Genomic DNA, 20,418 nt, shown 5'->3' with positions numbered 1-20,418 from the left:
CAAATTAATCAAAGGCTGAGTCCGGCGTCTCGCAACGCGTCTCGAGCCGGTCTTGAGCCGGTCAACAAACATGTATTCCACGTGATCAACGCGCCGTTATTCATTGATCAAACGCGTTGTACGTATCGTCGCCTTGCACCAGTTCGAGCTCATGTACCCTTGAGTTATGGCTCGTAATATGTATGGCGACGATGTTCATTGCTCAAATTGGTGGAAAAGTACGTTGCGATGCACACGCCACACATGCTCGACGTACAACCTAAGCAAGCCATTCGACGAGAGATGCCAATCCGATGGGAGGATTCATGTACGGCAACGCTGTAGAAGAACATCAGATACGGATGCAGCCAGCGAGTGGAGTCAGGTACCTACCTGCGGCGTGTCGTACCATCGTGTAGATGCGCACGACAATGGCGGGCCTTCGATGTCGTCGTCGTTGAAATAGCACCTGACGGCGGTATCGATGATGTTGCGACGTAGGACGCCTGCCGCTCAGTCAAGGTCGCCGAACAGCACGGTCGTCTCCGGCTTCACGAAGACTGCCGCAATGCCCTTGTCGTCATACAGAAGCACGTCGTATGCTTCCGCGACATCAGCACCGTGGCGACTCGTGATGTTACAGCAAGTAGAACCTACCCTTGTCAAACGACTTCAGGACCTTGCGTGCCCAGGGACCAGAGAGACCGCCTGTCTCCGAGCACCGTCTGTGCGCTCCGATATCCGTCTTATGCAGAACCCACTCCTCAAAGATGGGAACCTTGATCAAGCCCATCTCGTCCAAAGCCCGCGCCCGCTCTGTCGGGACCACCAGCTTCCACCATGCCCACAGGTACAAGACCATGAAGTCCTGTGCCAGGAACATCGTGTCGATCCACCCGTGCTCCATCAGCCAGCGGATGCGCACGAATGGATCACCGAAGAGAGGTCCTAGCAGTGCCTCCTCGGCGAGGTACAGCCCCGCCAGAACGTACATGAGCTTGATCATGTAGAGTCGGGGATTGGCGAATTCGCTGCGGATGTCGTCCACGAGAATGTCGATGATAGGAAGGCGACTGATGACTGCGAAAACGGGAGGCACGCCGTAGAGCAGGATGGCGGGTACGCAGTAGATGGAGACCGCGACGAGGATGAAGAGCATCTCGTACTCGGTCACCGTGTGGAGGCCGTCGTCGCTATCGTCGTCGGCGGTGGCGACATCGACGACAGCCTTCTCGGTCGAATTGAGGTTGACGATGTTGCGCACCTCGTCATCCGTGGTGCCACTGACAGGAGGGTTGGCGGTGTCGAGCTTCACCCCGTCAGTGTTGTTAAAAGAGTTCTTGGGACCGTCCTCGTCACCGAAGGCGACCACGAAGGAGGTGTCCATGTCCAGACGGTCACCAGTACCGTTGGCCATGTCCACTCCGCCGAGGGTGTCAACGAGAACGAAGTCGAGGTCGAAGTAAACCGAGCTGTGTGCTCACGGCGTCAACACGATGTCGAACCGGTGGGAGCAAGGCAACATACCCATAACCGATGTCGCTGAGCGACATATCCGAGAGCCAGATGAATTCCGGGGAGGCCAGAGCGGCCGAGTTGCGAATGGTGTCGACGATGTCGCCGACAACGCCTGCGGTCCCGTCGACAAGATCGCCGACGAGGGCCGCGGTGCCCTCTACAGCGGGGCTGGCGGGAATCGAGGCGTGAGTCAGATGTCCCAACAAGTAGGCAGCGAGCACACTCACCTAGAGGGCAAGTACAGCAGGAAGTCCTCCATGACGGCCGGCGTCAGGAGGAGTGTACTGGGGATCAGCCCGACGTTGAACGTCGGGGGGAGGCTGGGCAGCACGCCGATGAGGGCCAGCGCGCCACCAAGCAAGATGAGAATGGGGAGCATGTGCAATACGCAGTGGACAGTGGTGGTTCAAGTTCAAGTTGGATGAGGGGGGAAAGTCGAACCTGGGCGGATTATATATGGCGAGAGGCGGCTGGCAGGTTGAACTTGCGATCGCCGTCACCTTCGATCGGGTTTCCGTTTCGGATGTCGCTGCGTCAGCCATCTCGACGTCAGAGCGGCTTGCACTGCAGTGTGTGAAGCATATCGTCTGCGAATCAATCCGCATCGCCGGGCCATACAACGTCATGTAGTGTAAGCTCGGGTGGCAACCACTATGGCTGAATACCTACTTCGAAGTGGATGCCAGAACAGCGATGTAGCTCTCGGCCAGCTTGACATCTGCATTCGGGACTTCAGCGTCATACGCTGGTATGAGAATACGCACTTACTGAATGATGTGAATGATTGAAGTGTCGCAGCAGGACGTGCTCAGAGAGAGACATTGCACAGAGCTGGAGTAGATGCGCTGCGATCTGGATCGTCGTGTTGCACGCAGCAGTTAATACCAATGACCCATAGAACCTCATCGCTATGCGAAAGCCGATAGGTCTAGCTTGCCGTAATCTGAACCATGCAAAAGCCCGCAGGCAACATTGACCACACACTTGATATAGACGAAGCAGATGCAATTGTACAGTATATTAGACAATTTCTACCTTTTAATGCACGCTCAGTCGTCCTCATCCCAGTTGCCCGCTTGCTGCGGTATCTTCGGCCCACCGGCAGGCTTGCTCATGATGATACTGTCGACACTGAGCACCGAGACCGCCGCCTCGGTCGCGAGTTTGATCGCCCAAGTCTTCGCCGCCAGCGAGTCGTAGATCCCATGCTCGCTCGTGTTGAGCGTGCCATCGGTCTCCGCCTGCGCGGAAAAATCAGCAAGAACGGATAACAATAAAAGCGATCATTCGCACCTCAACATCCACGCCCCAGTACTCCCCAGAAGCACCCTCGTGCTTCGCCCAGAGCCGGCTGACAATCTCGTTGCCCTCCGCACCACCGAACGCATTCTCCGCGATAGTCCTCGGGATGACCTCTAGCGCGCTCGCCCACCTGCGGACGCCATGCTGCGAGAGGCCCTTCAGGCCCGCGCCGTACGTCTCCACGCGCCTTGCGAGCTCGAGCTCCGTCGCACCCGCGCCGGGCACGAGGCGTGCGTCCTTGAGGAGCGCCTTGATGACGTTCACGCCGTCGTCCACCGCACGCTCGAGGTCGTCCAACCTGTTCGCGGTCGCGCCGCGGAGCACGATCGTCGCCGTGCGCGTCTTCTCTCCGGGCGTGTTCGGGTCGAAGTCTGGGTCGTCCGGTGTGAGCTGGCGCAGCACGGTGACGCGGTCCCCGCCGATCTCGATGCACTCGAAGACGTCGACGTAGCCGGCCTCCTCGGCGGTGGGCGCACCCATCCGCGCGAGTGGCGTCGCGTTGACGACGCGGCAAAGCCGGCGCAGTTCGAACTTGGAGAGGACCTTGAGCACGGCGATGTTGAGACGGTTGAGGTAGTGGAGTGCGAGCTCGCCGATGGTGGAGCCGGCGATGATGACCTTCACGCCGGAGTCCGCGATTTCTTGGAAAATCTGCAGGTCGCCCAGTGAGCGGACTGTCAATACACACACCTACTATGCAGAACACTGACCTTCTCGAGGTGCTTTTCCTCTCCCGCAGTGAAGTTGAGCATCTCCTCCGCGTTTTTGAGCAACACAGTGCCCTTCGTCTCCGTTTGTGCGATGTCCAACCCACAGGTGAAGACCGCGACCTTCGCCTTCTTCACTTTTGTGACCATACCTATAGGAAAGTATGAGTGAATATTCCGTATGAACGAACTGACGAAACGGACGCACCCTCAGGCTGCCGTCCAAATACCATGCCGAGTACGACCTGGCTGCCCGCGAGACTGCCACCCATGATCTTGACGACACGAACGTTGTCGACGTTGAAGTTCTTGGGGTTGGGCGGCATAACTGCCAGAGCAGCTTCTGCGACCAGCGATGCAAGCATGTCTTCATAGCCATACTGTTTTGACGCGATCGCGGGCTTGAGCGCGGCAGCAAGTCCCGATTGTGTTGGTGGCGTGTCCAATGACCGTGTTGGAAGGTCTGCATAAAAGGAGTTCAAGAGAGAGCGCAGATCAAGAACACCGGGACGCACTCTCGAGTTCAGCCAATGCCTTCGTGGACGCAAGCTCGTACCCCTTCACAATCTCGCTCGGATGGAGACCCATGATGAGCAGATGCTCGGCTTTCTTCAGGAGCTCGCCCGCAAGGATCAACACCATGTTCGTCGAGTCTCCCATCTCTGCCTCTTGCGCCTGTGCCGCCATGACCAGCAACTTCGCCGCCGGATGTACGACCTCGATCTCGCGGATGATGGTTGCGGCATCGGAAGTAACGAACAGCCGACCCAGATGGTTCACCACAAGCTTGTTACGCCCTGAGGGATGTAGTGAAATTCGTCAGATGAAAAATCCAAACCCGCCATCTGGAGAAACGCACCGTTTGGACCAAAGCTCGTCCGGACAAGATCAGACAACTCGGCGACAGCCTGGATGTTTCGAAGGACAGCATCCTCGATGCCTTGAGTGGGTCAGGTTAGGTGCACTGTTGATCAAGCCTGTGTGAGCTCTTACCTGAGCTAACCTTGTAGCCCTCCTTGAAGAGCTGCATATTATTTGCTTTCGGTACCTTCAACGCCATCGTGAACTACTCTTCGTTTGCTAGTTTTCAATCAGTCGGGGTCTAGTCGTAAAAACCGTGCTGTGCGGTTCGTTCCAGAGTGGTCACGATAGAGAAAAGCAGAACGAGAACGGGGAGGAGGAAAGAGAGGAGATGATTGAGAACGCGCAAGGGCAGACGCGTCAATAGACGCCCGTACGCGTTTTGTCGCGTCCGTCGAACTCGCTCAGGCCGCCGCGGCCTCAGTCACTTGGTTGCAGGTCGACTACCTATCAATTGAAACCAAGGACTGCAATAGGGAGTCGGTACTAGCGTCTTATAACTCAATACGAACTGCCCGGAACGACTATTTGGGCCCTGCAGGACCGCTGACTGCTGGCTTGACTTCCACGCCGGTGGTCGACAGGCGACGCTTGACTTTGCGCGATACCTCGTACATATACTGCTGACATTTGATTAATTCACGGTACGGCAGATCTGAGTCTATCGCTGTATTTTCGCCGTATAGGCTTGCTGAATGCACAGCATACATCTGTATATGTCGACGTGATCATTGTGAGTACAATTCTGCTATACTACTCACCGCATTTGCGCTTGATCAGTCAATTGATTCCTAGCATTCAGCATCCTCGTGCATGGCAATCTTGGCTGTACAATGGTCATGGGAAGACTTTTGGCCTCATTGCGGTCATCTCCATTTTGATCGCGCTTCCTGCAAGTTGGCGTGGTGCAGGTCATCCGGCATCGTTGCATGCGGTATCGTTCTCCACGCACGTATGTATGTCCGGATGCTTCTCGTACTTCCGTGGTACGTCTTCGACACGCCGCAATCGTCACTCACGTTCTCGAGCGTGTTCATTGGGCGTCGCAACGTTACGCCGTGCTAGGTCGCGGTGTCCTGACGCCGCGCCGCTCATTAAGCCCAGAGCAGATGTTCAATCAGTCTATGCGAGCGAAGAAGCCACAGAGTATATGACAGCTACCGACGGCAAGTTACCTACGATGCTCCCATTCCCACTCGTCGACGGGCCATCTGACTTCGGTCGTGATGGACAAGAAACGACGCACACGAAACCGGTTCCGCTAGGGCGGAGAGTCCTCGTATAAAGGCAGTGCGACTGGACAGAACACAGTAGGTACTTAGTCGTCGCTTCCCCCAACCGCTCCGTGCACCGAGCATTCAGCGCATCCATCTCCGTCATGCAGCTGCTCACGAAGGCTTCTGTCGTCGTCTTCGCCTCCTTCCTCGGGCTCGCCAGCGCGCAGGCGCTAAACAGCACTAACGGTACCTGTGAGTAGTCTTGCACATACATACTGCGCTACTGTACAATCTGACGTCTCGCACTGTCAGTGTTCTGGTTCACTCCGGGGCTCGGCGCATGCGGCTTCACGAACACAAGCGACCAGGTCGTGGCGTCCGTCTCCGCTGATGTCTTTAACAACTTCCCGTATGTCTCCAACTCATCTCCCGAGCGATGTTCACTGACAGCTCTCCAGAGGCGCGACTCCGAACCCGAATGAGTACGTCTAAGACATTCATCAGGCTCGTGTCTCCATCTCCTGATCCCTCGTCTCTAGCAACCCCATCTGTGATCACAACTTGACCGTCTCCTGTACGTAGCTGCCCTCTTGTTTCACCCTCAGGGCTCATTCACATTTTGCAGATAACGGCACCAACGTGACGGCGCCGATCGTCGACTACGCACCGGACGCCTCGGAATCGTACGTCGGCTTTTCGCCCGCCGCGTTTGAAGAGTTTGAGTCTACGGACGCAGGCATCATCTCTGGCGTAGAATGGGAGATCGTCTGAGCTTGGGCCATGGCGGAAGTCGGCACTGTTCCCGAGCCGAGGTGTTACGGACTGTTGGACTGTCGGACGGACGATGTTCGAACTGTTGTTGTTTTTGTGGCGCGGAATGGTTCGCTGACTGAAGGACGATGTTGTACGGGATCTTGCTGTATGTCGCACCAGTCTTCGCCAACTGATTCGCGTGATGTTGACTATTCTCCGTCAAATGGTGACGGTTCGCGCGGAAGTGCCGGTGTGCAGTCATAAAGAAGGAACTAGCATGCCATCGGGCGGCGAGTCGTTCATCAATGGGCATACAGACAGGAAGACACAGGCTGAAGGGACGAGTCATGCAACGTCCGAGGATAGTTGAACGGAAGTGATGCGGTGAACAAGCTATTTAGCCGTGGAAAAACATCCTGCGCGTCGAGGAGGTAGGATCGGTGCTCACGGTTGCTCACAGCACGATTGACTCAGATATAGAATTGGAACTGTGCCATAGGCATCGTGTGCTTCGATGGATCGAATGGCGCGGCCGACTGCTATGCATCAGCCTGGGATATATGACGTACGATTCAGCACTTGGTTTGACACGGGCAGGTGCCCGTTCTCAGTGACATGCGGCGTGAGCAACGGCCGTCTCCAATCCCTGGAAGCATTTTTGCACCAGAACTTTACAGAAGTCTTGTACAGCTTCTGCAGCAGCGATGCTCCCAGGAGGATATGGGATCTGCAACTCCAATGCCGTCAGTTTCTCGCTTTCAATATAGTCGGGAGGACTGCGAGAAGTGTTCCGACAACTTGTGGCCAACACAGTATGCAGTCGTCGGAGAGTGGACTCTCAATGACTGCAGTGTCTTGTAGGCAACTGATCGGTATGACCTTCAGGCTGTTCAATGAAGGCTGCGGGTATGCGGCCCTTTCGCTGCTGGGACGTCACGCGTCACGCGTCATGTACCAAACCAACTGCTCGAGAACGGCTTTCAGACGTGTTCGAGACTACACGGCAATGTGCAATCTGCCCACAGATTATGAATGGTATCGTGTTGCCTGTAACACCCTTGGAGTCTCGAGATCTCAGCGTTCTAACCGTAACGCAGACAGCCGAGCGGAGACCCCGACGTGACAGTAATACGGGACTACATAGGCTTCTCGTCGCGAAAAAGACCCTCCTTCCTATGTGTGACTGTTTCAATTCAGTCCTATACTGAACGCTCCGACCGGGTTCCCCTTTCGCTCCAACGGGCACCTGTAACGTCTACAATTTTCCTCCGCCAGTGGACGAACGAGGTGATGTTCCCGTGATTACGACGCACGAATTCGTACGGGCTACCACGTCCCCAAACGTCAACCTATTTCCGCTCACGGATTACATACTGCTCACCGGAATCATCCTCAGGACCCTTTGTGTCGTGCGGCTCGACAGAAAACTGAATTAAAGAACTCTTCTGATTTGAAGAGTGCTCTTGGGCGTGCTCACGCATGGCGTCAGTTGGTATGCCAAGGATGTGTCGACCACCGGACGGACGACCCTAAGGCAAAAGGACATCTATATCTGGCTGGAGATAGCTAGTTGACCTGCGCCGGCGTGTCCACCCAACGTATGAAAAGCCTATGGAGTCTGAGAGCTTGAGCACTTCGTCGACAATTTCAATGAACCTACTCACTGACGCCTCCCAATCCTTAGCAGGCTATATCGTTGCAAGACATTGATCTCCTATTCACGCGTTACGTGCCAGTGCGCGTAACCTGGTCTCAACCGCAGCTTGGTCAACCCCAAGGGCAACGGCGGCGCCTCCGGCACCAATACGAAGATTCAATACCTAGATGCGGGGTCAACAAATCCACCCAAAATGTCTGTTTAGTGTTCGCTGTATTGGCGTTCTCCGACTCCGTGCGCCGCGCCGAGCGAGCGTTAGCTCGTCTGCCGTACAGTGGCACCAAGGAAGCACTCACAGTACGTTGCAGCTGGATCTTCTGTCAGAAACCTGTGGGTTCATGCATCAGACCCGCGTACATGGCTGTACTCACCAAACCCCGACATTCTCAAACTGCGGGCCAAGTCTTCCAAGACAAGGAACAGCAATACAATATAGGCTCGTTCGGGAATGTCAGCAACCCTGCCCTTGCTCATCGGGTGGATACGCAACATCGTATCGCACGACATGGTGGGACGACAGACGGCTTCTTCATCACCGGATCTGGTACTCGTCCTAGGCGAGACGGGGGCCATCTGCCAGTGCCCTCGTTCGTTTCACGAAAACACCAGAAGGCGTGAACGTGGACTGTGCGTGCGCGCTTAAGCGAGGGTCGTGAAAACGTCGCGTTTGCCGCTTGCGTTTGCGTAAAGCAGACTTCGGGGTGGATGTGCCGTCTGCCTGCCTACATAAGCTCGATGACTTCCTCTCCGCGCAGATCTTTGGGGTTCGTGTTGCGTGGTGGAGAAACCATATATCCAGATTGGATACCGTACCTGGAAGCTAACTTGACTTGGAGTTTCGGGCTACCGCGTCGCGCCTCTCCTCTCGTCCTCCAAAATGTATTTTGTTTCAACTGAGACTCGTCTTCTGCCTTACGCTTGCACCTGCGTCAAGAGTGAGAACCGCAGCACAGTCGTTGAGGTACTGGAGATTGGAGCTCGGGCTTGGTGAACGCTGGAAAAGGGGCTATCGCTACGGAAGACCGAAGGCGTGCTCGAGGCGGCCGATGTTATCGATTCGGAACGCGTGAATGATGACCCCGGTCCCTTGCCGCCATCAAAACGCGCTCGTGTCGGTCTGCGGGCAGATCAGCTTGTTTCTCACCAACCACCTGCATCGCGCCCCAGGGTGATCCAAGCTTTCTTCGCCAGCGTATATAATCCCCTCGCCTTTCAGCCTAACCTCCATCGCCTCTCATCCTCACTGAGATCCTGTACTGCACCTTGTGCATGTTCTCGAACCAGTTGGGAAGTGCCCACAATACTCACCGAGGTTGCAAGCACACCTGTGGCGACGGTTTATATCATCTCTAACACCAGTCTCCTTCCCCGTTGAACTCTTCGTACTCGACCATGGCACCCTACCCGACCGCAAACTCGTCCGGGCTCAACACCCCCGAGTCTGAGCTCGAGTCCGTGCTCCCCGTGCACCCGACCGCTGCTCGTCGCCCGAACCCGATCGTAGTCCAGTCCGAGCAGACCGCCTACAGCGACGAGTACATCACTTCCTCGTTCACCAACCGTGGCGCGGCCGTCACTGTCACCGATGGGCAGTACCTCGTTACGCCCACCGCGCAGCAGTACGAGCTGCAGACCGCCCGGAAGGTCGCAAAGACTGGGTACGCACCTTTTCGTCTCGTAGAAAACGCCCGTTCGCTCACACAGCTCCGCACGCAGATTGATGATGGTGGGATGGGGCGGAAACAACGGCACCACGCTGTCCGCCACGATCCTCGCCAACCGTCACAACATCGTCTGGCACACAAAGTCCGGCGTCCAGCAGCCCAACTACATCGGCTCGCTCCTCCGCGCATCCACCGTCCGCCTCGGTTCCGACCCGTCCACCGGCAAGGACGTTCACGTCCCCGTCTCCGACGTCCTCCCCATGGTGCACCCGAACGACCTCGTCCTCGGCGGCTGGGACATCTCCGGCGCGCGCATGGACGAGGCCATGAAGCGTGCCCAGGTGCTCGACTGGGACCTCCAGCGCCAGGTCATGCCGCACATGGCCGCGCTCGGCAAGCCGCTCCCGTCGATCTACTACCCCGACTTCATCGCCGCGAACCAGGAGGCTCGCGCGGACCACGTCGTGCCCGGCAAGGACAAGCAGGCCCACCTCGAGCAGCTCCGTGCGGACATCCGCCGCTTCAAGGCCGAGCACGCGCTCGACCGCGCCGTCATCTTCTGGACCGCGAACACGGAGCGCTACAGCGACATCATCCCCGGCGTGAACGACACCGCCGACGCGCTCCTTGCCTCCATCAAGGCGTCGCACTCCGAGGTGTCGCCCTCGACGCTCTTCGCCGTCGCCGCCATCCTCGAGGGCGAGCCCTTCGTGAACGGCGCCCCCCAGAACACGTTCGTTCCGGGTGTCATCCAGCTCGCGGAGCGCCACAAGTCGTTCATCGGCGGCGACGATCTCAAGTCGGGCCAGACGAAGCTCAAGTCCGTCCTCGCCGAGTTCCTCGTCAACGCGGGCATCAAGCCGCTCTCCATCGCGTCCTACAACCACCTCGGCAACAACGACGGGCACAACCTCTCCGCGGAGCCGCAGTTCAAGAGCAAGGAGATCAGCAAGAGCAGCGTCGTCGACGACATGGTCGAGGCGAACCACCTGCTCTTCAAGCGTCCTGAGCCGGGCGCCGTCAAGGGCACGAAGGCCGCCAAGGGCGAGCACCCCGACCACATCGTCGTTATCAAGTACGTCCCCGCCGTCGGCGACTCCAAGCGCGCGATCGACGAGTACTACTCGGAGATCTTCTGCGGCGGCCGCTCGACGATCAACATCTTCAACGAGTGCGAGGTGTGTAGCATGAGTCCCGAGAGACGAATACGTCGCTGATGCCGGTTATGTTCCAGGACTCTCTGCTCGCCACGCCACTCATCCTGGATCTGACCATCCTCACCGAGCTGCTGACGCGTGTCAAATACCGCGACGTCTCCGCCGGCCAAGCCGAGTTCTCCCCGCTGTACTCGGTGCTCTCCCTGCTCTCGTACATGCTCAAGGCCCCGCTCGTCAAGCCCGGTACGTCGGTCGTACCGTCATCACCGAGTGCTGGCACTTACTTTGTTTGACAGGCACGGACGTCGTGAACAGCCTGAACAGGCAGCGCAACGCGCTCGAGACGTTCATGAAGGCCTGCATCGGTCTCGAGGGCAGCAGCGACCTCCTCATGGAGACGCGCATCTGGTGAGCGGTCATGGAGGACCGTCGGTTTGCTCGTACGTTGCGGTTTTCAACAAACCCGTGCTCGTTGCTAGTGCTTGATACCCGTCGCGGCCATTCATCTGGCTTGAATGTAACTTGAAGTAGTGCAATATCAGTGTTTCGGACGCCTGCATCCGTCGTCTGAGGGACCCTGGACGGACCTGTTGAGAACACTCGTAACGTCATGTACGCCAGTACATGATGCCGTCCGTGGAAGGTTCCGCGTGCAAGTGGTCGACGCGGCCTTAAGGGTAGCAGCGACTGTATGGAGACGCGCATCCGCTCTTCGCTCCTATATAGCTATCCTGTGGGTTTCAACAGACTCGGGCCCGTACAGGCCCGTGTTGTCGAAGTCGCCTCAGCAGCTGAATCGTCCACTGGAAGTACAAATCCTTTATCAGCTGTTTGCAGAACTTCAGGCAAAGGCGAACGCGCGAGATTTCAGGTTGGCAAGCCTCGGTTGTTCCACTGTCATCCCAACACTTGTGTAGAGAAACCGACGTGTAACAGATACTTGTGCTGGAGCACAACAAGCCGGCTCGCCAACCATAGAATCTGCCTGATAAGTCGGTTGGCAGCGTCGATAGCCCCAACTGGAATTGTCTTCGAGTACCAGAGGTGTGATAAATATTCGCCGTCGCTGCGTCGATGAAAGGCAGGTAGAAGGTCGAGATCAAGAGAGGTGCACGAGCTCCGGGTCAGAGTACCATACGCTTCATATAAATATCGACGTCTACGTGCAATCCTCCCAGGTGACGTGCAACGGACTTGATCTAACAACGAGGCATCATAGCATCGTCCACGTCAGGACAAAAGTATCCGACCGCCTTCGTGCTTCCACTCTAGAACAGTCTGACGTCGAACGAACGTCCACAGCAGTCCGCCTGACGCACAGTTGCAGAGTGTCAGCCTGAGCGCGGTGACTCTTCGGACGTGCGGCCACCAGACGTCCGAGAACTCACCACAGTCCATCTCTTTCTGGTAAGCAACAGAGACTACTTATCTGCAGCGCAAACAGCGATTCACTGCTAAACGTACCTATGTCAAATCTGGAAGATGTCGACATACCACTGGGTTTCCGTTAACGTCGACCAACTAGCGACGCCATATCTGCAGTACAGTATCCTCACACAGCTCGTGAGCATGCACGCACCTACTACGTCTACGAACCACCCACGAGAATGTTCATCCAAATATCTCACCTGTATCATTGCCAATAATTGAACAACAACACGACCATCACATACGTATAAAAAGACAATGCGAACAACATCCGCGCACCGACATGAACATGGCGTGCTACAACAAAGTAGGCTAGTAGCGTCAGACAGCGTGCGTGCGTGTGCGAGGCAGGGGGCAGCATCAGGCAGCTCTATGCATGGGGGAACCGGCAAGGTGGGGAGACGCAGCGACCGAGCGCCACGCGGCGACGGCTGGCGCGCCCGAGGGAAGAAGACGCGCTGCCGCGACTGTCTGAGCAGCCAGGGAGAGCGCGGGTAGGTAATAAATCACGGCGTACGTACGAAAGAATATAGGGAAGAATAGACACTGAAGGGGTAAAGCATCTAACGATGTGGGATAGGAAGGACAAGAAAGAGAGAGACCGCGAGGGAAGCGGCCAAGGAAGCGGCTACAACAGGCGATGTAAGGGAGGGGGAGGGAGACCGGTCGATCATCGCGCTCAGTGGTTGCGGCGACGGTGGTGCGCACCGAAGATGGAGCGCTTGTCCGCGCGACGCGAGTTCGAGCTGAACGAGACGGTCTCACCACCGCTCGCATCGAGGTATCCGCTGACGATGCTGCGCGTGACGGCCGTCTGGGTGTAGTCCCACTCCGTCAGCTCCTGGATGGAGATCTGGTCGGACGACTCGTCGAAGACGACCGCGAACGTCGTGGGGCTGTCGACGGGGCGCGCAAACGCAGACGCGCCAGAACCCGTAGCACCCTTGAACGAGTAGATCTCCGAGATGGCGGCCGTCGGGTCATCACCGGTGCCGTACAGCACCTCGGCGATGTCGAGCTCACCGCAGCCAACGGGACCCTCGTTACGGCAGTTGCAGCCGTACTGCGCTGCCCAGACGACCTGTGCGTTCAATGCCCAGATCGCGGGCACCTGCGACGCGTCTGATGAGTCGGGCATCTGCGCGGTCACAACGAACATCTTCGAGTCGGCCCAGCCATGGTTAGCCGTGCCACGCGTAAAGGCGGAGCAGGCGTTGGTCGAGTTGCAGGCGTTACCGGTCACGATGTTCTGGCAAGCAATCAGACAATGTACGAAACGGTGGATGTGGTCCCACATACCACTTCCTCACCGGCGGGGAGGTTACCATCCATGACGGAATCCATGGGCGACGCGGCAGCACCGTCCCAGGTACCGTTGGCATACGACTGACTGGCACCACCGCAGACTATGACAAGCGTTAGCAGGCCATGGCACAACGATAGATAACATGGCACACACCAGACCATTCACCGGAGAGGCCTCCGCCCTTGTTGTTCATGAACACCAGGTTATTGGCGGCACCGCCGGCGGTCCAGGAGCTGACCTGCGACCAGGTAGCTGCGGAGCTGTTAGACGGCTGGTAGACGGCAATGTTGGAGATCGTCATCGGACCACGGAAGGCGACCGTAAGTTCCTCAGCAAAGGGCGCGATGTTGCCTGAGAAGTGATGGTCAGTCAGACGTCGGCCTTGAAGCCCATCAGGCGGGTTGGAGGCCTATCACAGCAGAGTTCGCCCAGGCACAGGCTGCACTGAGCCGAACATTCATTGGCAGCAATAGGGACATAACGCGGACGCGCCGTAAGCGGGCGGAGACGCGGTGATACGGCGTTTCACCGCAGCAGGCACAGAAATGCAGGCTGCGCACGTACCCAAGATGCAACGCACGAGGGCGCGAAATGGCACTCCAGACGTGCGACGCCACGACGGCCAAATGAACAAAGAAATTACTCACCCGATACTGTCACGCTCTCCGTCTGGCAGTAGTCGCTCACGGTGCAAGACGGCCAATCACCGGGGACAAGGTCGGTAACCTTGTTGTAGCTGCCAGATCCACCGACACTGGTGTACTTGAGGGAGGTGAGGGAGTTGTCACGCCGCATGATGTTGTTCGGCGTGAGCGCGTTCGCACCGACGAGGAGCGTCGAGACTGCAACAAGGGTCGAGAACATGCTGATTGTAGGATGTGTTCGTCAACAAGCGAATGTGTGCGTGGGGAACGAATGTGGTGTCGGCCTTGCAGAGGTCGACGGAGCGAGAAACGCGCGGGCTAGGGAGGCCGTTGAGAGAACGTGGGAGACGAACAGGATGAGCGCAAAGGCACGCACGCCGTATTTATGGCCCTCGGCACACGCCGCAGTCACTGCCTTTTCGCGCTCCCACAGATCGCGATCTGTGCGCGGCACCCAATCGGGAATAAGCAGGCCTGGCCCATCACTCCTCCGTGTGTCGCAGTGACCATTGCGACGGCGGACGACACGCACGACACGCACGACGAAACGCGACTTCAATAACCTCGCCGCTGTACAACACCCCGCGATCACCTCGCGTAAGCGGCCGATCGATCACTTCGCGCGCGAACCCTTCGCACAGCACACTAAGCACAGGCACAGCGATCGCGCTCTGAGTGAGATGAAGACTGAGAATGCCTTTCCCCTGTCTGCATACAATCTCACCTTGGGGCGGCACCGTACGGATTTGTTCCGTGTGACGATCCGATGCGCTCTTCAAATCGCAGTGCTTTACGGGTGCCTAGGCCTATACTACATGAGTCAGTGTGTTGACAGCATGGCATGCACGAGGCCATCGACCGTTGCTTACCTTCACAACAATCGTCTTAGCAAAACGGGTCTCTAATCTCCGCTGAACGGTCCCATAGTCATTGACATGCTTTACTTCATGCGTACATGAAGGGGGTATGAGAACGGTACGTACCACGCGAGGATTAGTCGCGGTCAGCCTGAAGCAGGTTCTTGGCAAGTCGTTCGCTGTCCAGATCTCGATATAACACAACCCTCCAAAGGGTAAGAAGGAGCGTCAACCACAGCAGGCAACGAACCGCGCGACTGCGTTCGTTCGCTGGGGATGGTGGGGGTACGAGGTCAAGAGCGGACGTACCAGAAGGTCGATGAAAGTGGGCTTAAATACTGTCCGACAGATGAGGATTCTAGAACAGGAGCTTCTACGGCGGTGCATTGGTTGTCAGAGAGAGTGGGCCTCGGTCGATCGTGCTCATGTCATTTTCCCAATTCGGCAAGGAACTTGCCCGGAAAGGCAGCTGACGGTAGCTCGTCACTTCGATTCCCGCCCAGATGACGACATCTCCTCGCCACAGGGCCTAAGACCGACATCGGCGGAAAGTAATGCGTTGCGACCTAGCACAAGATGCGAATGTGCTGATACTTATTTGGTCTTTACATAATTGTCATACAACATACCATTAGACCTTGATTAGACCGTGGGTGCATCACCGCGCCGACAATTTCTCAAGTCCTCAATCATGAAATTCGTGCATGTCGCACGCACGTATGCACCTGATATGCACTAAGTACATGGATTGGAAGTATTTGTCAATGAATTGAGGCGGCATATGAGCGAGGCCCATCTTCCAAGCTGACGTACTGTACCAAGTAGAGTCTGGTGATCGGATCAGCCAGCACGGCGAGCAACCTCATGTTCTCATTCCCGGCATCGCCGTCCAATGACACCGCGCCCTCGTCGCGCCGTTCGGCAAGCCGCTGCTGGTCCGTGCGCAGAGCCCTCGCGGTATAAAAGGCGCAGCCGCGCACATGAACAACTCATACTTACCTTGATGGAACGTTCCCTTTCATGTCCCGGGAGCGTTGGCCGTGGGGGTCTCTCATAGCACGGCGACCATGTCCTCAGGGGGACCTTACGGTTTGTATGGGCTTCGGCTCATGCATCGTCTCAATATTTCCCTGTCCTGCTTCGGCCCTCGGGCTGGGCAGGCCTTATTTTTGGTCTCTTCGCTGTCCTAACCCTAACCCCATTTTCATTGGCTTGTGCAATGACATTGACATTGCTAGGTTACTGTAGTAAGTAACAGGTGTCATTACATCTACGAGCCTTTACCTCCGGGGATCTCAAAGTATCATAGTATACCCGCCGTTGCGTAACTTGAGCTTGCTATGCAACACCTTCGACCGCCGCGCCAGCAATTGCGCAAGTTCCGAGTCGTTTACAACAATCTCAAGCTTCAAGGCTTCCTAGTTGGGCGTGATTATCCCAAAATAACCTAGACAACATTGGACGGGTACCCCGCGCTCCGTTCCGAGCTCGGAGTCAGCATCCCTCCGTTACGGGGTCCTGCACGACCTCTCTACTGCACGTAGACTCGGACGCAGTGATCATGACCTTCATTCCGAGCCCTGGAAGTAGAGGACAGACATATCGGTACGTTTGAGTCCTTATGCCCCGAGAGGATCTTTCCTTGCTCATCGAAAGCTCCTCATACACAGTCCTTGCTGAATTATAGACCCTAGTCACTCGGAGGAAGCCACTTGAACGTACAAATCCTCAGAACACCTCCCGCACTCATGCATCCATGCCTGCATATTGCAGAAATCGTTGAAGCAATATCGGAGCAAGTAGCTTTACTGCGAGATGGCGCCAGTAGACGGGCGGCGTCGTGCACGCTCCTCTCCCTCGCCCTCACCTGCCGCGCAATGACCGACCCGGCACTGGACCGTCTATGGGAGACACAAGCAGGTCTGTCCCAACTAGCGCGAACACTGCCACCTGACGCATGGGCGCACTTCGGGAAGAGCATCGTGGTCAGTCATTGATCCCTCTCGCGCCAGACCCATCTACCCACCACTTAACCTACATATCGAACTACGCTCAATCCACTTGCCTACAGACCCTCACGCGACCGCTTGTCCAGGACGACTGGCAGCGGTTCGACTCCTACGCCGCGCGCATCCGCAACTTCGGCTTCGAGCCCGACGGGACGTTCAGCTCGAACGCCTGGCACCCCGTCAACTATGCCGTGCTAGACGCGTTCAGCGCGCACCACGCCGGCGCGCCGCTCCTCCCGCGCCTGCGCCGCCTCCGGCTCACCACCGCGCACACCAAGTCCATGCAGCTGCTCGAGCTGGTGCTCACGTCGAGCCTGATGTCTGTGACCTTTGACTTCGGGCTGCACTGGCGCCTGCAGGAGGAGCAGATGTTCGTCACGGCCGTGCTCGCAGGTGTGGAGGAGAGGTGCCCGTACTTGGAGGAGATCATCGTGGACCGGATACCGTTCGAGCGGGTCGCCACCTCGTTGCGCGCCCTTGCGTACATGCTCCCGCAGTGTCTCTACACGCCGAACCTCTCCGTGGGTGACATCGCACGTCTTGCAGCGATCCCGAGGCTCCGCCGCGCGGAGTTCCGCATACGCGATGTAGCAGACGTGCCCCCGCCCTCCCACACCCTGCAAACGGACGCATTTGGTTCTCTGCGAACGCTCGGGCTGCACGTCCACTCGCTCGAGATATGCACCGCGCTCTTGAAGCTCCTCCGCACCCCCTACCTCGAAGCCTTCGGCGTCCACGCCGAGGAGCGCCCCGAGCCCTCAACGCTCTCCACTTTCCTGACTGAGCTCCTCTCCGTCGCCTCCCCCTCTGTCTTCCGCTCGCTCAGAGTCTTCGACGGCACAGAGGCGACCGCCGAGCTCTACACCGGGGACCTGCCTGCATGGTGGTGCGATAGACCGGCTATTGACGGGCGCGTCCTCGCTCCGCTATTATCCCTCCCGAACATGCGCGTCGTGGAGATCAACTTCTCCTTGCGGTACGAACTGGACGACGACTCCGTCGTACGAATGGCAGCGGCCTGGCCGGCCCTCGAGCACCTGAACGTAGGCACCCTCTATGGGTGGGGCCGCCCGTACGGCGTGTCGCTCGCTGGCCTACGGGCGGTACTCGCGCTCTGTCCTCAGCTGCGGTTCTGTGGCATGGCGCTGAGACTCGCAGAACAAGCCTCGTTTCCTCCTCCCCGCGGTATGGAAGCGCGAGTGTGCAACGCTTCCATCAGGACCCTCTTCATCGCGGACACAACAGCAACAGAGGACGCCTGTGAGGCGAGCGCTCCGGTGCTCTTGTCGCTCTTACCTAGACTGGAAGCCATCGTGTCGTACAGTGTGCAGCTCTCGTCGGGCACTCATAGGCCTGGACCTGCTGCGTACCTCATGATACCAGGAGAGGTAGCGTCGAAGCTCACCTCGCGTATATCTGTGTTGCGTAGTTCCGCATATAATATCCACTGACGTTTGTTGTGGGAGCTCGAGTACGGGATTGTAAGATAGCCCGCAAGGGGCGTTTGAAGTTGTAGCGAGTACTAAATAGTCACATTGGCGGCACCGACCAGCCTGTAATGCGATTTCTGTCCGAGCCACGGCTGGTGTGGTAAGCAAGTTCCATATGGATCTAGGACCATAGGCAGTAGCGACGGAAGTCCACGATCACTTGGGACCTGGGTCTACGTGTTCGCGTGTTCAGGTGAAGCAATTCGCGCCATCCCAGTCGTATACATAGTCCTGGGCGGAACGCTCGCGCAACGCCGCTCGATCATCTGCACACCGAGCTGCACTGCGGAGTATGTATGGCAAACGTACCATACTGGGAGTGAGCAATCGCTGTTAACATGTCAATGTTCAACCACGCTCGAACGCGACCGAATAGAAATAGTCAATAGCCGCATCCAACCAGTCATTGACTCGGATATGCCGCCTGCGTCCGAGGCCGCAACGGTGCCCAAAAGCCCTCATCCACGTCCATTGCGTCCGGTGGCTCGGAGTCAGGCCGGAGAACAAGGGTTCCCGAGCTGAACTGCGACGTCAAGCGTGAGTGCGTTGGTGGAGGTTGTGCCCGGGATGGTGACTGCGACGGTGGGGAACTGGGAGGCCCGGGAGAGATGACCATATTGCCTGAGCTGAAGCGGCGCTCGGCGACATCTCCGTCTGTGTTCGAATACGCTGATTCGCGCACGTCAACTCCAATGCTCGGGGAACACACACTACTCTCACCTTGGGTGTCGTATCGAGCCTGGGTCCGAGGATGTGGGTATGGATCTACAGGAGACGACTGCGACTGCACTACCGACTGCTTTAGGGGCGATCCAGCGCGTGCACCAGGTTGAGAGAGCATCGAGCCCGCCATGCCTTCCGTGAGCTGTGTCTCGACTTCCTGGATCGATGTCGACGAGTCCGCGCTAGCATTGACGCTGTGTGATGTCCCGAATACCGACGAACCCTGAGAAGAGGCGGGAGCAGGTACCCTTCCAGTGCGTCGTGGGAGCGGGAGTGCATGGCGGGGTGTTGGTGACGGAGAGGGCTGTACATGTTTGCGGCGAGGTAAGGGAAGCGCAGATACGTTCTTTGAGGCAGCGGAGTTAATCGCGTCAGCTACGCGTGCGTGTAAAGGCGGGGTGGGAGGCAAAGGGGAGGCGAATGGTGTCGTTATGGGGGAGGAGGCAGCATCGTAGTCCGCAAAATGATGGGATGAATTCGGGAGCGGGGACCGCAGGTCTTTAGGGGGCCCGCGAGACGGTGACTCTCGGGCACTTCCCGGTGCAGGCTTCTGGGCAAACGGACTAGCCAAGTCATCCTCAAGCTCAGAAACCTCGGTAGGCTGAGCCGGATTTGTATGGTCATGCACAAAAATCTCTCGCTCGCTCTGGGCCTTCGCGATTGGGATACTGGAATCCGCTGATGCGGTCGACTGAGTGGGGATTGCCTGTAGCAGACTATCTGCGGGTTACAGTTCCCGCACTACTTCTTGAACATGTAGTGACGCACACGTACCCGTCATGCCGCTACAACCTTCATTTGCGCGTAGGTAGACATCCCAATCCTGCTTCTCCACCCTGAGGATCCGGCTGAAATGTTCCTTCTTCAGATGGTCTAGAAGATCAGGCGCATGGTCGAAGGCCTGAGCACACCAGTTCCAGCGACATGTCCAGAGTCTACGTTCTTGTTCTTTGAGGCTCATAGGACCTAGGCGGTGATAGTGCGAATAGGCAGGTAAGATTGCATCAACGAATGGGCCGACAGAAGTACTGAGTAGACAAAGGACGACGGAGACTCGGAAGGCAGGGTGAGCGCCTGTAAGCGCGCAAGGTCACGGTCACGTGCCTGTATGTGACAAGCGCATCCAAATGCCCTCCGCGCGTCCAT

At 57.3% G+C, this 20,418-nt stretch overlaps 8 protein-coding genes across 8 annotated transcripts; 4 read left to right on the top strand and 4 right to left on the bottom strand.

Moving 5' to 3' along the window:
- Positions 1–179: 179 nt before the first annotated feature.
- C8Q71DRAFT_774132 (uncharacterized protein) lies at positions 180–2,038 on the bottom strand. Its single transcript, XM_047924503.1, has 4 exons — positions 1,725–2,038; positions 637–1,262; positions 373–581; positions 180–318 (listed from the first exon to the last, which is right to left on the bottom strand). The coding sequence occupies exons 1-3, from the start codon at positions 1,874–1,876 to the stop codon at positions 493–495; spliced, it is 867 nt and encodes a 288-aa protein (XP_047776344.1). The 5' UTR covers positions 1,877–2,038; the 3' UTR covers positions 180–318; positions 373–492.
- Positions 2,039–2,357: 319 nt separating this feature from the next.
- Positions 2,358–4,731, bottom strand: C8Q71DRAFT_774130 (T-complex protein 1). The gene is made up of 7 exons (XM_047924502.1): positions 4,500–4,731; positions 4,366–4,446; positions 4,022–4,303; positions 3,715–3,969; positions 3,510–3,658; positions 2,791–3,450; positions 2,358–2,738 (listed from the first exon to the last, which is right to left on the bottom strand). Exons 1-7 carry the CDS (start codon positions 4,564–4,566, stop codon positions 2,547–2,549), a joined length of 1,686 nt encoding a protein of 561 aa, XP_047776343.1. The 5' UTR covers positions 4,567–4,731; the 3' UTR covers positions 2,358–2,546.
- A 951-nt stretch (positions 4,732–5,682) lies between these two features.
- On the top strand, positions 5,683–6,823 carry C8Q71DRAFT_774126 (uncharacterized protein). The gene is made up of 5 exons (XM_047924501.1): positions 5,683–5,836; positions 5,897–5,993; positions 6,043–6,066; positions 6,124–6,158; positions 6,210–6,823. The coding sequence occupies exons 1-5, from the start codon at positions 5,746–5,748 to the stop codon at positions 6,353–6,355; spliced, it is 393 nt and encodes a 130-aa protein (XP_047776342.1). The 5' UTR covers positions 5,683–5,745; the 3' UTR covers positions 6,356–6,823.
- Positions 6,824–9,068: 2,245 nt separating this feature from the next.
- On the top strand, positions 9,069–11,374 carry C8Q71DRAFT_774110 (Myo-inositol-1-phosphate synthase). The gene is made up of 4 exons (XM_047924500.1): positions 9,069–9,652; positions 9,711–10,836; positions 10,893–11,058; positions 11,112–11,374. Exons 1-4 carry the CDS (start codon positions 9,387–9,389, stop codon positions 11,225–11,227), a joined length of 1,674 nt encoding a protein of 557 aa, XP_047776341.1. The 5' UTR covers positions 9,069–9,386; the 3' UTR covers positions 11,228–11,374.
- Positions 11,375–12,425: 1,051 nt separating this feature from the next.
- Positions 12,426–14,541, bottom strand: C8Q71DRAFT_774106 (putative TOS1-like glycosyl hydrolase-domain-containing protein). The gene is made up of 4 exons (XM_047924499.1): positions 14,197–14,541; positions 13,703–13,900; positions 13,543–13,649; positions 12,426–13,492 (listed from the first exon to the last, which is right to left on the bottom strand). The coding sequence occupies exons 1-4, from the start codon at positions 14,411–14,413 to the stop codon at positions 12,923–12,925; spliced, it is 1,092 nt and encodes a 363-aa protein (XP_047776340.1). The 5' UTR covers positions 14,414–14,541; the 3' UTR covers positions 12,426–12,922.
- A 1,136-nt stretch (positions 14,542–15,677) lies between these two features.
- On the top strand, positions 15,678–16,216 carry C8Q71DRAFT_774101 (uncharacterized protein; the record flags this gene model as incomplete). Its single annotated transcript, XM_047924498.1, has 2 exons — positions 15,678–15,775; positions 16,050–16,216. Coding segments are annotated over exons 1-2 (186 nt in total), but the record flags the coding sequence as incomplete, so codon positions are not given.
- A 300-nt stretch (positions 16,217–16,516) lies between these two features.
- C8Q71DRAFT_190222 (uncharacterized protein) lies at positions 16,517–18,731 on the top strand. Its single transcript, XM_047916864.1, has 3 exons — positions 16,517–16,655; positions 16,721–17,035; positions 17,122–18,731. Exons 2-3 carry the CDS (start codon positions 16,799–16,801, stop codon positions 18,508–18,510), a joined length of 1,626 nt encoding a protein of 541 aa, XP_047776338.1. The 5' UTR covers positions 16,517–16,655; positions 16,721–16,798; the 3' UTR covers positions 18,511–18,731.
- On the bottom strand, positions 18,732–20,367 carry C8Q71DRAFT_190244 (uncharacterized protein). The gene is made up of 3 exons (XM_047916865.1): positions 20,047–20,367; positions 19,270–19,992; positions 18,732–19,218 (listed from the first exon to the last, which is right to left on the bottom strand). Exons 1-3 carry the CDS (start codon positions 20,231–20,233, stop codon positions 18,953–18,955), a joined length of 1,176 nt encoding a protein of 391 aa, XP_047776337.1. The 5' UTR covers positions 20,234–20,367; the 3' UTR covers positions 18,732–18,952.
- Between the last annotated feature and the right edge of the window lie 51 nt (positions 20,368–20,418).

Source organism: Rhodofomes roseus (assembly GCF_022264815.1).
Source record: "Rhodofomes roseus strain CIRM-BRFM 1785 chromosome Unknown C8Q71scaffold_18, whole genome shotgun sequence".
Lineage (NCBI taxonomy): Eukaryota > Fungi > Basidiomycota > Agaricomycetes > Polyporales > Fomitopsidaceae > Rhodofomes > Rhodofomes roseus.
The sequence above is the reverse complement of the archived record's forward strand: the minus strand, read 5'-3'. Positions and strand labels throughout refer to the sequence as shown.